The 14,084-nt window shown below is 48.8% G+C and overlaps 1 protein-coding gene across 1 annotated transcript in view; it reads left to right on the top strand.

Moving 5' to 3' along the window:
- pnp4a (purine nucleoside phosphorylase 4a) overlaps positions 1-10,289 on the top strand; it is a 21,455-nt gene extending 11,166 nt beyond the window's left edge. Inside the window, exons 4-7 of the mRNA XM_056301917.1 lie at positions 625-800; positions 5,631-5,821; positions 9,964-10,043; positions 10,149-10,289. Coding sequence (XP_056157892.1) covers positions 625-800; positions 5,631-5,821; positions 9,964-10,043; positions 10,149-10,289 — 588 coding nt within the window. The remainder of the gene's footprint in view (positions 1-624; positions 801-5,630; positions 5,822-9,963; positions 10,044-10,148) is intronic.
- Positions 10,290-14,084: the final 3,795 nt, after the last annotated feature.

Here is a 14,084-nt window from a genome sequence, read left to right as displayed (position 1 = left end):
GGGGGTCCTTGAGGACTGGGTTGGGAAACACTGGCGTAGTGGTCTATTTCATTGCCTACCAACACGGGGATCGCCGGTTTGAATCCCTATGTTACCTCCGGCTTGGTCGGGCGTCCCTACATACACAATTGGCCGTGTCTGCGGGTGGGTAGCCGCATGTGGGTATGTGTCCTGGTCGCTGCACTAGCGCCTCCTCTGGTCGGTCGGGGCGCTTGTTCAGGGGGGAGGGGGAACTTGGGGGAATATCGTGATCCTCCAGCGCGCTACGTCCCCCCGGTGAAACTCCTCACTGTCACATGTATGGGAGGAGGCATGCGGTAGTCTGCAGCCCTCCCCGGATCAGCAGAGAGGGTGGAGCAGAGACCGGGACGGCTCGGAAGAGTGGGGTAATTGGCCAAGTACAACTGGGAGAAAAAGGGGGGAAAATCTAAGAGAAAAAAAAGGAAGAAAAAGGAATGCATGATGGGATGTGTACCAGTATCAATGTTTATTTAGCAACCTTTCACCTGCACCTACCAGCACACTTCCACCTGTTTATTATTAACATGATCATTTAAATGTCCTCATTGTGTATTATAAACATCATTATCTAGACAACCATGATAATATCTGCCTGTCTGACAGACCACCTTCCCAGTGCGTGTGTTTAAGCTGCTGGGGGTGGAGACTTTGATTGTGACAAACGCTGCGGGTTCATTGGCTGACAGCTATCAACCCGGTGACATCATGATCATAAAAGACCACATCAATTTTCCTGGACTGATGGGGCTGAACCCACTGAGTGGACCCAACGATGACCAGTAAGATACACACGTGTGTACACACACACACACACACACACACACACACACACACACACACACACACACACACACACACTTGTTGGTAGTCCATCTCCATCGAGCCCGATGATGATATCCCTACTTGTTAACGGTGTGTTCTTTGAGGACTGTAGAGTCCAATTCTTGATCCACAAGTTTCATTGTGCGTTGGGCACATGGAGTGTGAGTCAGTGGGGGCAGGCTCGGTTGTGTGTCTCCTCAGTCTTTTCTGTTGTATGTTCACATTCCTCTCCATTTCCAGCTGTTCTATACCTCTGTGGCAGATCTCCCGCTGGTTGGAACGGTTGATGGCAGCTTGCGTCAGTCTCAAGGGGTAGATACGACACTTCTCCAGTATGTTTTTAGCTGTTGTTTGTATGGCATCTTCTGACCACCTGCAGACCAGCGGCCCAGATGAAGCTGTCCATACAGGACTTGATGTAGCAGGCGTTCTTGAGGCATCCTGATGACATGGTGTTCAGTGACCGTGGCGTCTATGCTCTTGCAGTTTGTCCTAGCAAGAATCTCAGCATGAGGAACCCGGTCACGCCATGTGATCCCCATGATTCACTGCAGACACCTTATGTGGAACTGCTCCAGCAACCTTAGGTGGCGGCTGTGTGCGACCCAGGCTTCACAGCTGTATAGGAGAGTTGTGATGCAGACGGTTTGGTAAATGGCAATTTTGGTGTGCAGATGGAGGTGTCTGTTTTGGAAGACCTTAGGTTGGAGTTTGCTGAAGGCTACAGAGGCTTGTTTGATTCTATTGTGAATTTCGTGATCAGTGTCACTGCCCTCAGAAAGGATGCTGCCCAGGTAGTTGAAAGATGGAGCAACTGAAAGTGGTTGGTGTTCTATAGTGAAGACAGGCATAGTGGGTGGGGGGCTGGACCTCCATTGGCATAACACCTCAGTTGGTGGTGTTGACTGATAGACCCAGCCTACTGTAGGCATTCACAACTGCGGCAAGGATGGTTTATAGGTCTTCTGGTGTGTCTGCTACAAGAGCGCAGTCAGCAGCGTACTGCAGCTCGAGGACCTGCACTGCTGACAACTTGGTGATTGCCTGGAACCTTCGAATGTTGAAGAAGTTTCCATCTAGCCTAAAGTCTATTGTGATCCCACTACTGCCTTCCAGATCTTTTTTCAAAGCTTTGTGACACGTAGGAGGAAAATGTTCAAGAGTACCGGTGCCAGCACACATCCCTGCCTCACTCCAGTGCTTATATTAAAGGGCTCTTGTCCTCCTATTGCCACCCGTGCCACCATCCCATCATGAAACTGTGACAGAATGTTCACAAATTTGCTCAAACAGCCAAACTTTCTCAGGATTTTCCAAAGTAGCTCAATTCACAGTGTCAAAAGCTTTGAAGAGGTCGACAAAAGCCATGGAATCGTTCTGATGTTGTTCGCAGCACTTTTCTTGTAGCCGTCTTACTGTGAAAATCGTATCCACAGTAGTCCTGTTCTCCCTGAAACCACACTCTCACTCTTGTAGCAGATGTTCTTTTAAGTTCTTCCCCATCCTGCATACCATGACCTTTGCTGGGACCTTGCCTGCAACAGCTAGCGGGGATATGCCGTGACTGTTGCCGCAGATAGAATTGTCACACCTGTTTTTGTACAGGGGGACAATTTCAGCATCCCTCTATTGTTGAGAGGGACACTCTCCTGGTCCCAAACCTGCAGGATGTACTGATTGATCATTCTGGTGCACAAATATCCCCCTTGTTTTAGAAGTTCTGCTGAGATACCATCACTGCCAGGGAACGTATTGTTCTTGAGGGAGTTGATGGCTGCAAGTACTTCTTGAAAAGTTGGTGAGTGGTCTAGGTCTGGGATGGATGGACGAATTGGCAGCTCATCCAGGATGGATTGATCAGTTGGTGAGTGCTGGTTAAGTAGGGCTTCAAAATGTTCAGCCCACCTTACCAAGATCGACTTTTGGTCTTTCAGGGTTGTCAGTCCATCTAATGATTTTAAGGGTGTAATAGAGCAGTTCCTATGGCCGTATATTTAGTTTAGTTTAGTTTAAACATTTATTTGGGAAGGGACATTGTACATTAATATGCTAGTTTCCATCGGCAGTCCCTTTGCCTGATGTTGTTAGGCAATAATGTTTGACTGATGTTGATGTTGACATCTTGTATAGTCTTACAGAATTGTAGAAGTTGTGCATATCATTTCTGTCAGCATATTGAATCTCGTGAGCTTTGTTCATGCACCATGTATTTTGCAGAGTGCACGTTTGTTTATACCTCCTTACGTGCTGTTTGCCACTGCTGCCAAAAGATGGCGGATGCAGGGCAGTTGAGTGTAGCCCTGTGTGCCCTACGCATGGTTTCCAGCAAGGATGTGATGGTGTCAGAGTTCTCGTCGAACCAGTCCTGACGGTTTCTGGCTCTGTAGCCTATAGAGTCGACTGCAGCTTGATGTAACAATGAGGTTAGTGAGGTCCATTTCTGATCCATTAATTGTCAGAACTCAGAATGGCCTCAAACTCTAGTGCCATCGTGCCTACAGAGCAATGGAAATCATCCCGTGCTGGGGCTGACTTCAATTTAGCAAAGTTCAGTTGCTTTTTTATGAGGGGGGGGGGCGCAGTTTGATGTGAAGTTTGGTCATGATAAGGCAGTGATCTGTCTAGCATTCTGCACCTCTCATGGCCCTGGTCAGCAACACATTACTGGTGTCAGTACGTCTTATGATATAATCAATCAGGTGCCAGTGTTTATATCGTGGGTGCATCCAGGATGGTCGGTATTTGGTCTTCTGCTGAAACAGTGTGTTCATAATGGTGAGGTCATGCTCTGCAGAGTGTTAGCAGCCTCAGACCATTTGCACTAACCTGACCAACCCCATGCCTACTCAATACTCCACTCCATATACCATTGTTCTTTCCTACCCCAGCTATGGGTTAAATAGTGCCACTTGGTGGACATGTTGGGAGAGGAATAGGCTACGGGAGTAAACCCCTACAGAAAATCAACGTCTACAGTGTTGTTGTTTTTTGTTTTTCTTGCCCTTTTGTATATGTTTAAGTCGGAGAGTACTGCTGGTGTCGTGTGTGGCTCTTGTAGCCCCCCTTCCCATCCACCCCTGTATGTCTGTGTTATGTTTATCTGTTGTCTTGTTTCACCCCATTTATTGTAAAGCGACTTTGAGTGTAAGAAAAGCGCTATATGAGATTGATTTATTATTAATATTATTATTATTATTATTAAAGTCTCCCAGAAGAAAGGTCTTGTTCTTTTTTGGGATACAATGAAAGGCCTCATCTAGTTGGTGGTAGAAGCTGTCCTTCACACCATTGTCAGATGGTAGTGTTGGCGCATATGAACTTAACCGAGTGGCATAGCGTGCCTTGGGATACGGACGGTCATTAGCCCCTCACTTAGTCCAGTGGGTGTTTCAGTGAGGCTGGGTAGAATACTGTTCTTGATTGCCAGTCCAACACCATGCTGATGTTGTCCGCCAGGGGGATAGCCTTTCCAGAAAAAGATGACCCCTCCTCCTTCCTCTCTCAGGGAGCCTTCACCCAGAAGCCTGGTTTTGCTGAGAGCAGCGATGTCCACGTTGTAGCGTCTTAGTTCCTCAGCAATCAGCACGGTCCTTCCATGTGGTCTGTTACCATCATTATCAAGGAGAGTCCTAACATTCTATGTTGCCAATTTAAATGGGATCATTTTCTTGTTTTACCGCAGGATGTAATTCCTGGTAGGTGCAGTAACCTACTCAGGAGGTGGTTGGTTGAGTGGACAATTTTTAGGCCACCTTTTCTAGGCCCCACCCAATTGGGGTGAGTAGAGTGGTCCCTAAATAGGGCTGCTCAGTCACACAGCGGTCTGCCGAAAGCAGCTGCCACTCAATCCCAGTTACTAGAGACCATATACCCCATGCTGCTGATGCGCAGGGCTCTGGCTAAGAGCTCCCAGGCCATTCTAACCTGCTCCCATCGCCAGACACCCCAACGCCACCAGACTTCAACCGGATGTAAGGCCAGATATTTTACACCCTGGTCAGAGGTGGAGACCTATGCAAGGAGGTTTGTAGAGTGCCACAGGAGGTGCACAGTCCTCAGTAGCACTGTCTTTGCCATGACAGGTTGGTCTTGGTGGCAAGGGCTTATACCCAAGACGACCAGTCACTCATCATGACTGCAGGAGGCTGGCAGAAATTCCAGACTGTCGAAGAACCACCTAATGTGTGCCACCAAACACACTGCTTTTCTTTATCAGGGTGTACTCCCCTAGCCTTTGTCTCAATAGACTTCCCACAAGGCAGCAGGGCAGTGGTTGGCCATTAACAGCCACTGGGGACAACTACAGCTCTGAAGTTAGCCTGAGGCCACAAGGTGCCCAGTTACCGTGTGTGGCCACGAGGAGGCTTGGCAGAAGTCTTGGCAAAGAGAGGCTATGTACTGGCGGGGGAAGGCTTATGCACTGGGCTGCTTCCTTGTTCACCACAAGGGCTAGCCAGCAGCAGCAAGCTGTAAGCAAGAGGTTAGAAAAGCAGATGGGAAACAAGTATGCATCTTCCCTGTAACTATTGCACTACTGCACTAGACGCATCACATCACCCTGTGTGACACACACGCACACACACACACAGAAATATACAGCTATTCAGACGGACTGGCAGGGATCAGTGTGCTCAGAGTAATAATGTCGACAGCCATGCTGTTATTGTTGTTTATTAACCATTGATAATTGTCTTGTTTTGGAATCCTAAATGTTTTTTGTTTTCTGTAAGCAGAAGATCAGAGTTCAGGTCAGAGTTCAGAGTGATTCTTATGTGGTTCATGTTCAGGTTTGGACCGCGGTTCCCGGCCATGTCAGGTGTTTACAATAAAGACCTGTGTCGCCTCGCCATGGACATCGTGAAGCAGCTAGGCGTGGCCCAGTACGTTCATGAAGGTGTATACGCCATGGTGGGTGGACCCAACTTTGAGACCGTCGCAGAGGCCAGACTCCTGCACAGACTGGGAGTGGATGCAGTGGGTAAGACTGTCTGGCTATAGGTATAGCCTCCAGAAGATACTGTGATATTAAGGTAGTAGTAGCAGTAGTAGTACTAGTAGTAGTAGTAGCAATAGTAGCAGTAGCAGCAGCAGTAGGAGTAGCAGTAGTAGTAGTAGTAGCAGTAGGCAGTAGTAGTAGCAGCAGTAATGCTAGTATTAGCAGTAGTAGTAGCAGCAGTAGTAGTATTACTAGTAGTAGTAGTAGTAACAGCAGAAATAGTAATAGTTGTAGTAGCAGTCGTAGTAGCAGTAGTAACAATAGTAGTAGTAGCAGCAGCAGTAATAGTATTAGCAGTAGTAGTAGTAGTAGTAGTAGTAGTAGCGGTAGTAGTAGTAGCAGTAGGACTTCTGGTTCCCAGCTGACAGTTTGTTTGTTTGTTGCTCTGCTTGCTTTTAACTTTAATAACTAATAACTTTTAACAACTCTTTGGGACCATCGGATTATTTTAATTGATTTTATGGTTGCCTCTATATTATCATTTTATGGATTTTATTCGATCACCGACTCCTGTACTGACTTGATCACACTGGAACCTCCAATTCTGTAGTGCTGGGGCTGTATAAGGCTTGTTTCTAGCCCGTAGCTAACCTAATAGTGGTAATTACTATGGGATTAGAGGAGTGCTGTCTAGGCTTAAATGGAAGACTGCAACACACCAGGGCTTTAAGGGATGAAGAATGACAAGAATTAGCTTCTAAATGAATCCAGTTATCATCAGTGTCTAAAATTCCACTCTGGATGAGTGGAATTTTATGCATGTTAGCAGCCGAGTAATATAATTGAGAATTTGGTGGACCGAGTCCCCCCTGTAACCTCCCCCTCTGCAGCAGAGATTTACAAATTCTTGGGATTTTACCCCCCATATGAAATTAGAAATTATTGAATCCAATTGACAAAAGAAGTGTTTAGGTAAAAGAATCGGTGGGAATTGAAATAAGTATAAGTATCTGGGGAGCACGTTCATTTTAATGGATTGTACTCTGCCTACTACGGAGAGGGGTCGGCTGTTCCGTCTCTGCAGATCAGTTTTCACTTTTGTTGTTAGAGCTGTAAGACGTTCCTGACATAGAGAGTGGATGGAATATTTATTCCTAAGTATTTAAGCCTGTTGCTGGATTATTTGAAGGGAATACGAGACTGGGGCATTTCCTGGGCCAATTGATTAATAGGAAAGCATTCACTTTTCTGTATATTTAGTTTGTACCCAGAGAAGTTACTAAAGGATTGGTGAGTTGCTAAAATATGCGGAATGGAACTTACTGGGTCGGAAATGTCAAGGAGCAGGTCATCTGCGTACAAGCATAATTTGTGCTCGACACCACCTCTTTTGATACCTGAAAACAACTTATTAAAGAGCAATTGATAGAGGTTCAATAACAATGGCAAAAAGGAGGGGGGGAATTGGGCACCCTTAACGTGTCCCGCGTGAGAGGTTAAAGAATCGTGATCGCTGATTGTTGGTACATACGCAGGCCTGTGGGGAAGCATACAGTAAGCGTATCCAGGATGTAAAATTCTCTCCGAACCCAAATTGCTTTAATGTGAAGAACAGATGGCCCCACTCAAGCAAAAGCTTTTTCTGCATGGAGAGATATAACCACCTCAGGATTAGACAGAGGGGTCGGGGAGTGAATGATGTTAAGAAGTCTCCGTGTTTTTGTGAAGGAATGGCGGTTTTTAATAAATCCTGTTTGGTCGATGGAAATTATAGAGGGCAAAATAGTCTCGATTCTACCTGCAAGGACTTAAGCAAGTAGCTTTTCGTCTACATTAAGAAGCGAAAGAGGTCGATAAAAAGAGCAAAAATTGGGATCTTTGTCCTTTTTAAGGATGAGTGAAATAGAGGCTTGGGTAAGTATTGGTGATAGAATGCATTCGTTTTCTGAGGAGTCTAAGGAGAGCCAACCTCCTCCAAAGGCGGCTTATCAACTTTTATAGATGCACCACAGAGAGCATCCTAACAAACTGTATAACAGCCTGGTACAGCAGCTGCACCAATGCTGACAAAAAGCCCTCCAGTGTGTTGTGGAAACAGCACAGGACATTGTTGGAATTGAGCTGCCTTCACCAGAACATCTTCACGGCACTCGCTGTGTGAGGAGGGCTAAAAACATCATAAAAGACATTACACACCCGGAACACCATCTGTTTCAGCTTCCCCCATCAGGTAGACGCTTCAGATCAATCTGCACATGCACACAAAGCTGAAAGGAAGCTGAAAAACTGCTTCTTTCCAAAAGCTGTGGCACTAATGAACTCAGACATCACCTCAGTCTGACGAGACTGATGTGCTGCCACCATTGGGCACGTGGAATATTTGCAATATTACCAACATGTCATTTTAAGCCACTTCATATTTGTCCACCGCACCTTTACTGCATTTTTGTTAATGATGTTTTTGCACCTCGTAAGTTGTATTTTATTGTTAACTGAATTGTATTTTATACTTTATACTGCTTATATTTTGTACTTATATTGTTTAGACTGTACTTTTTGCTGCTAATATTTTATATTTCTTATCTCTTTTATGTATTGGTTATTCTTTGTATGCACCATTTGAGGGTGACACAACTGCAATTTTGTTGTGTTTGCACAATGACAATAAAGTTCTTGAATCTTGAATTTTGAACAATTCCAGTCTGACTTTCGCCCCAAACATAGCACAGAGACAGCACTGGTTAAGATCAACAATGACCTCCTCCGTGCAGCTGACTCCAGTGTACTTTCTATCCTCATCCTCCTTGGCCTCACTCTAGCCTTTGACACTATGTCCCATCAGCTCCTCATGGATTGTCTGGCTAGCATTGGAGTTGGGGGCGTTGTGTATCAGTGGTTTGCTTCCTTGACACATTTTGTACAGATTCAGAATCACCAGTGAAAAACTTTCATAGTTCCTCATGGAGTTCCACAAGGTTCCATGTGGGGGGCACTCTTGTTTATTATTTACCTCCTCCGCCTTGGCAACATCTTCTGGCACTATGGTATCCAGTTCCACTGTTACGCTGATGATACACAGCTTTGTGTCCACTAAGCCCACTTCCACTCTCCTCTCTAGTTGCCTCACTGCTTGTATCCATGATATACAGATATGGATGACAATTCAACAGTAGTGAAACTGAGCTACTCCTCACTGGCACTAAATCTACACTCTGGAAAAGTAATATTTGTTCACTCCCCATTGCTGGAGCCACTATACCTGTCTCTGCACAGGCTAATAGCCTGGTGTTATCCTTGATAGTACTTTTTCCTTTTCCAGCCATATAAACGATGTCTCCTGGATTGCCTTTTTCCACCTGTGAAACATCTCCAGACTACACCCTGCTTTAACACAACACTCCATGAAAGTCTTAGTCAATGCTTTGGTCACATCACGCATTGACTACTGCAATGCGACCCTGGCAGGCATCCCCAACATTCTTATTCACCGACTTCAGTTCATCCAGAATTCTGCAGCACGGATTATTACACGTTCCAAGTTCACTGACCATGTCGCTCCCCTGCTGATTCAATTACACCGGCTTCCTGCGTCACAGCAGATTAATGTTGAAAATGTATCATTAACATTCAAGGCTTCATAATCTATCCCTTGCTATCTCACAGACTTCCTTCAGACTTGCACTCCATCTCACTCCCTGCGATCTTCACCAGCAGGTCTATTGGCACTACCAGTCATCAACCTCAGCACAATGGGTGTCGGGGCTTTCTCCTGTGCTGCACCCAAACTCTGGAACTCCATTCCCCGTCACATCCGCTTACTGGACTCCATCACAGAATTCAAAACTGCTCTTAAAACCCACCTTTTAAACTAGCTTACTCACTTTAACAGCATTAACTGCATCTTCATCCATCCATTTAACTCCTTGCTGATGTGTGCTCTGTGGCTTATTGTGTGTTGTATTGTTGACTGTACTCATGGTTTTACTGCTTTGTATTTATTGTATTTGATGTGACGTGACCTTGAGTGTCACGGAAGGGGCCTTTAAATAAATAAAATGCATTTTTATTATTAGTAGAAGTAGCCAAAGTAGCAGCAGTAGTAAGCAGTAGTTGTATTTGTCATAGTATTAGTAGTTTTATATGATAAAGTACTGTAGTAACTGTGTGTGTACTGTGTTCTGCAGGCATGAGTACTGCTCCAGAGGTGGTGGTTGCCGGTCACTGCGGTTTGACGGTGTTTGGACTCTCTCTCATTACCAACAAGGTAAACAGCCCTCTACCAATGACTGCACAACTTGTCTCATTGATTGATTGATTGATTGATTGATTGATTGATTGATTGATTGATTGATTGACTGACTGACTACAGGTTGTGAAGAGCTATGAGGACACAGCAAGTGTGAATCATGAGGGTGTTTTGGAGGTGAGCAAGCTTCGCTCTCATACACTCCAACATCTGGTGACGGAACTGATCAGCAGGATGGACGTCAACAACAACACTAATGTCTGATCACACACACACACACACACACACACACACACACCCTCCATCATATAAAATCCCACAACTGAGAGAGAGTTGCTGTTAACGGACTCTCTTGCCCTCCATCTCCTCTGTTCATTTCTTTCATAGACAAAGAGACAGGTTGAATGACATATGGAAGAATTTATGTTTAAAGTTTTATTTATTCTAAATGGTGTTTGATCATTTCTCTAGCAGGGTATCGCAGTAATTAACTGTATTGTACTGAACTAGCAATAATATATTAATATATCATACAAAGTTTAAGAATCCTTCAGATTAATATAATAAGTAACACGTTCTTTTCTGACGCCGATGGTGCTAAAATGTGAAATTAAAGATTTTTCACCTCTTTACATTGTTCCTGTTAGGTGTGGGTTATTTTTGTAATGACTGTATAGTTTCTTCTTCATGTTAATCTGATTAATGTTAGGGTTTGTGGAAGACCCCAAGCGCACGACACCAGACAGAGATGGGGTTAGCCGAAAACTGGCGTACTTTATTCCTTACGCGTACCAATAGTCAAACATAGGAAGGCAATGAGCGACAAGGAAAAACGGAAAGTCCAAGGGGAAAAAGCCGGCTTAGAGTTGGGAGGGGCTGCAGCAGACCCGCGGGTCCCTGATGAGAGGCCTTGCTGCGAGCACAGACAGAGCAGGCCCTTACGAAGTCCCTGACGTCGTTCCTCATGGTGGGCCACCAGAAACGCCGAGCCAAAAAGGTGAAGGTGCGGTGGACACCCGGTTGGCAAGCAAACTGACTGGCAAGGCCCCACTGGAGAACCCGGGGCCGGGCTGCGTCCGGGACGAATAGGCGGCGTGGAGGGACGTGGCTCGGGGCGGGATGGGAGCGCAACGCCTGCCTGACCACGGTCTCGATGCCCCAGGTAACCACGCCAACCACCCTGGCCTCAGGAAGGATGGGAGTCGGCTCCTCTGTAGCTGGCTCCCTCCTCGGGTGTTGTCGGGACAGGGAGTCTGCCTTCGTGTTGCGGGACCCGGGGCGATAAGTCAGCGTGAAGTCAAACCGACCGAGGAAGCTGGTCCACCGTGCCTGCTGACCATTGAGGTGCTTGGTTGCCCGGATGAACGTCAAGTTCTTATGATCCGTCCAGATGGTGAACAGCTCTTCCGCCCCCTCCAGCCAATGGCGCCGCTCCTCCAGAGCAGCCACCACTGCCAGCAGCTCCCGGTTCCCGACATCGTAGTTCTCCTCGGCGGGGAGGAACCGGCGAGAGAAGAAGGCGCATGGGTGGACCTTCTGGTCAGACGCTGACCGCTGGGAGAGGACAGCCCCCAACCCGGTGTCCGAAGCGTCCACCTCCACGATGAACTGCCTCTTGGGGTCGGGGTGGAGCAGGACCGGGGCGCTGGTGAACCTCTCCTTGAGGGACTGGAACGCAGAGCGGGCAGCCGGGGACCAGATGAACGGCTGGGAGGGGGAGGTCAGCCTGGTGAGAGGTTCTGCCACGCGGCTGTAGTTCCGGATGAACCTCCGATAGAAGTTCGCAAACCCGAGGAAGCTCTGTAATTCCTTCCGTGATGTGGGATCGGGCCAGTCCTCCACAGCCTGGATCTTGTGGGGGTCGGCCCGGGTCTGTCCCCTCTCAACGACGAAGCCCAGGTAGTCAACGGAAGGGGAATGGAACCGGCACTTCTCTGCCTTGACGAAGAGCCGGTTCCGGAGGAGACGTTCGAGTACCCGGCAGATATGCTGGACATGTTCCTCGAGGGTCCTGGAGAAGTTCAGGATGTCATCGAGGTAGACCACCACAAACTCGTAGAGCATGTCGCGGAGAATGTCATTCATGAGAGCCTGGAATACCGCCGGGGCATTGGTGAGGCCGAACGGCATGACCAGGTACTCATAATCACCCCGGGGCATCTTAAAGGCTGTCTTCCACTTGTCCCCCTTCCGGAATCGGACCAGATGATAGGCACACCGGAGGTCCAGCTTAGTGAAGACTGTAGCCTGGGTGAGGGGCTCAAGGGTGGAACTCATGAGAGGAAGGGGGTACTTGTTTTTGACGGTTATCTCATTGAGTTGGCGATAGTCAATGCAGGGTCGGAGGCCCCCATCCTTCTTCTTCACGAAAAAGAATCCAGCTGCCACCTGGGAGGACGAGGGCCGAATGAGCGCCGCTGCCAAGGACTCAGAGATGTACTCGTCCATCGCAGCTTTCTCGGGGATGGTCAGACTGTACAGACAACTGCTGGGAAGGGGTGCCCCAGAGTGGAGGTCGATAGCACAGTCATAAGGCCGAGGAGGAGGAAGAGATTGGGCCCGGGTCTTGCTGAAAACCTCACCTAACTCATGGTACTCAGGGGGAACAGAGGAGAGGTCGGGAGGCAGGGCACTAGGAGCACGTCGGGGGGATGGGGCGGGAGCAGCCTGGAGACATTGGGCATGACAGGAGGAGCTCCATTCGATGATGGTACCGGAGGCCCAGGCGATGTGTGGCTCATGCTGCACGAACCAGGGGCGCCCTAGGATCACAGGGACTAACGGGGACTGGATGATGTAGAACCGAAGTCTCTCCACATGGTTACCTGCTATGGTGAGAGAGACAGGGTGGGTGCGCTGGGTGACGCTGGCCAGGCAGCGTTCGTCCAGCGTGAAGGCCTCCATTGGCTTCTCCAGCGTCTCTAGCGGGATGTTAGCCTGGGCAGCAAACTCCGAGTCCAGGAAACACTCATCAGCCCCCGAGTCGAGGAGTGCACCCACCGTGAGCCGCTGGTCAGCCCAGGCCAGGGTAACGCTAACTAGATGGTTCTGTGGGGCAGGACGACGGGAACAGGAAAGTCGGCTCACTAGGATCTCCCGGGGCCCCAGTGAGCCTGGTCTTTTGGCCGAGTGGGGCAGCCGCTGTTCAGATGTTCCTTCTGGCCACAGTAAAGGCATTGACCCGCCTTGAACCGGACCTCCCATTCGGCCGGACTAAGGCACGTGTGCCCCAGCTGCATAGGTTCCTCCCCCGTCGTGGTCTGGGGCGCGGGGAGAGAAACGGCCACAGGGAAAGTGGGGCGAACAGGAGTAGGGATCCTGTTAGGAGTGCTGGATGACTGGGACATGGACGGGGATCCACGCAGGGCTCGCTCGCGCCTCCTCTTCCGGAGGCATCCGTCGATGCGGATGGTGAACTTGATCAGGTCCTCGAGGGAGGTGGGCTCCTCCCGGGTGGCTAGCTGGTCCTTGACAGCCTCGCTGAGACCTCTCCGGAAGGTGACCCGAAGTGACCGGTTGTTCCAGCCGCTCTCAGCTGCGGCCAGCCTGAACTCCACCAAGTAGTCTGTGACACTGCCACTGCCCTGATGGATACTGCTCAGCCGAGCACCAGGGTCCTGGCCACCGATGGATGGTGGAAAACCTTCCGTAGTTCCGCCTCAAAGGCCTCGTAGGTGAGGCAGAAACTGGCCTTCATGGACCAGGAAGCAGTGGCCCACTGAGCTGCTCGGCCTGTGAGCAGCATCAGACGTGAACATGCTGGGTTGGTGCAGGAAGACCAGCTCACACTGCATGATGAACGTGGCACAGGTCTCAAAGTCGCCATCAAACGGTCGTGGGCTGGAGAGGCAGGGCTCCCGGGGAACTGGGTTGAGCCCCACAGGGTTAACCGGGGCTGCGGGCCCAGGGGGTGGGTTACCCACGACTCCAGGGGCAGGCTGGTCCGGCGGCTGGATGGTGAGAGCCGCCGTGATGGTCTGCAACTGCCGCAGGATCTCTGCTTGTTGGCTCGCCAACGCCGCCTGCTGCCTCGTTAGGTTACCCACACAGGCCTGGAGG

This window comes from Lampris incognitus, chromosome 2 (genome assembly GCF_029633865.1).
Source record: "Lampris incognitus isolate fLamInc1 chromosome 2, fLamInc1.hap2, whole genome shotgun sequence".
In the NCBI taxonomy this organism is placed as follows: Eukaryota; Metazoa; Chordata; class Actinopteri; order Lampriformes; family Lampridae; genus Lampris; species Lampris incognitus.
The sequence above is the reverse complement of the archived record's forward strand: the minus strand, read 5'-3'. Positions and strand labels throughout refer to the sequence as shown.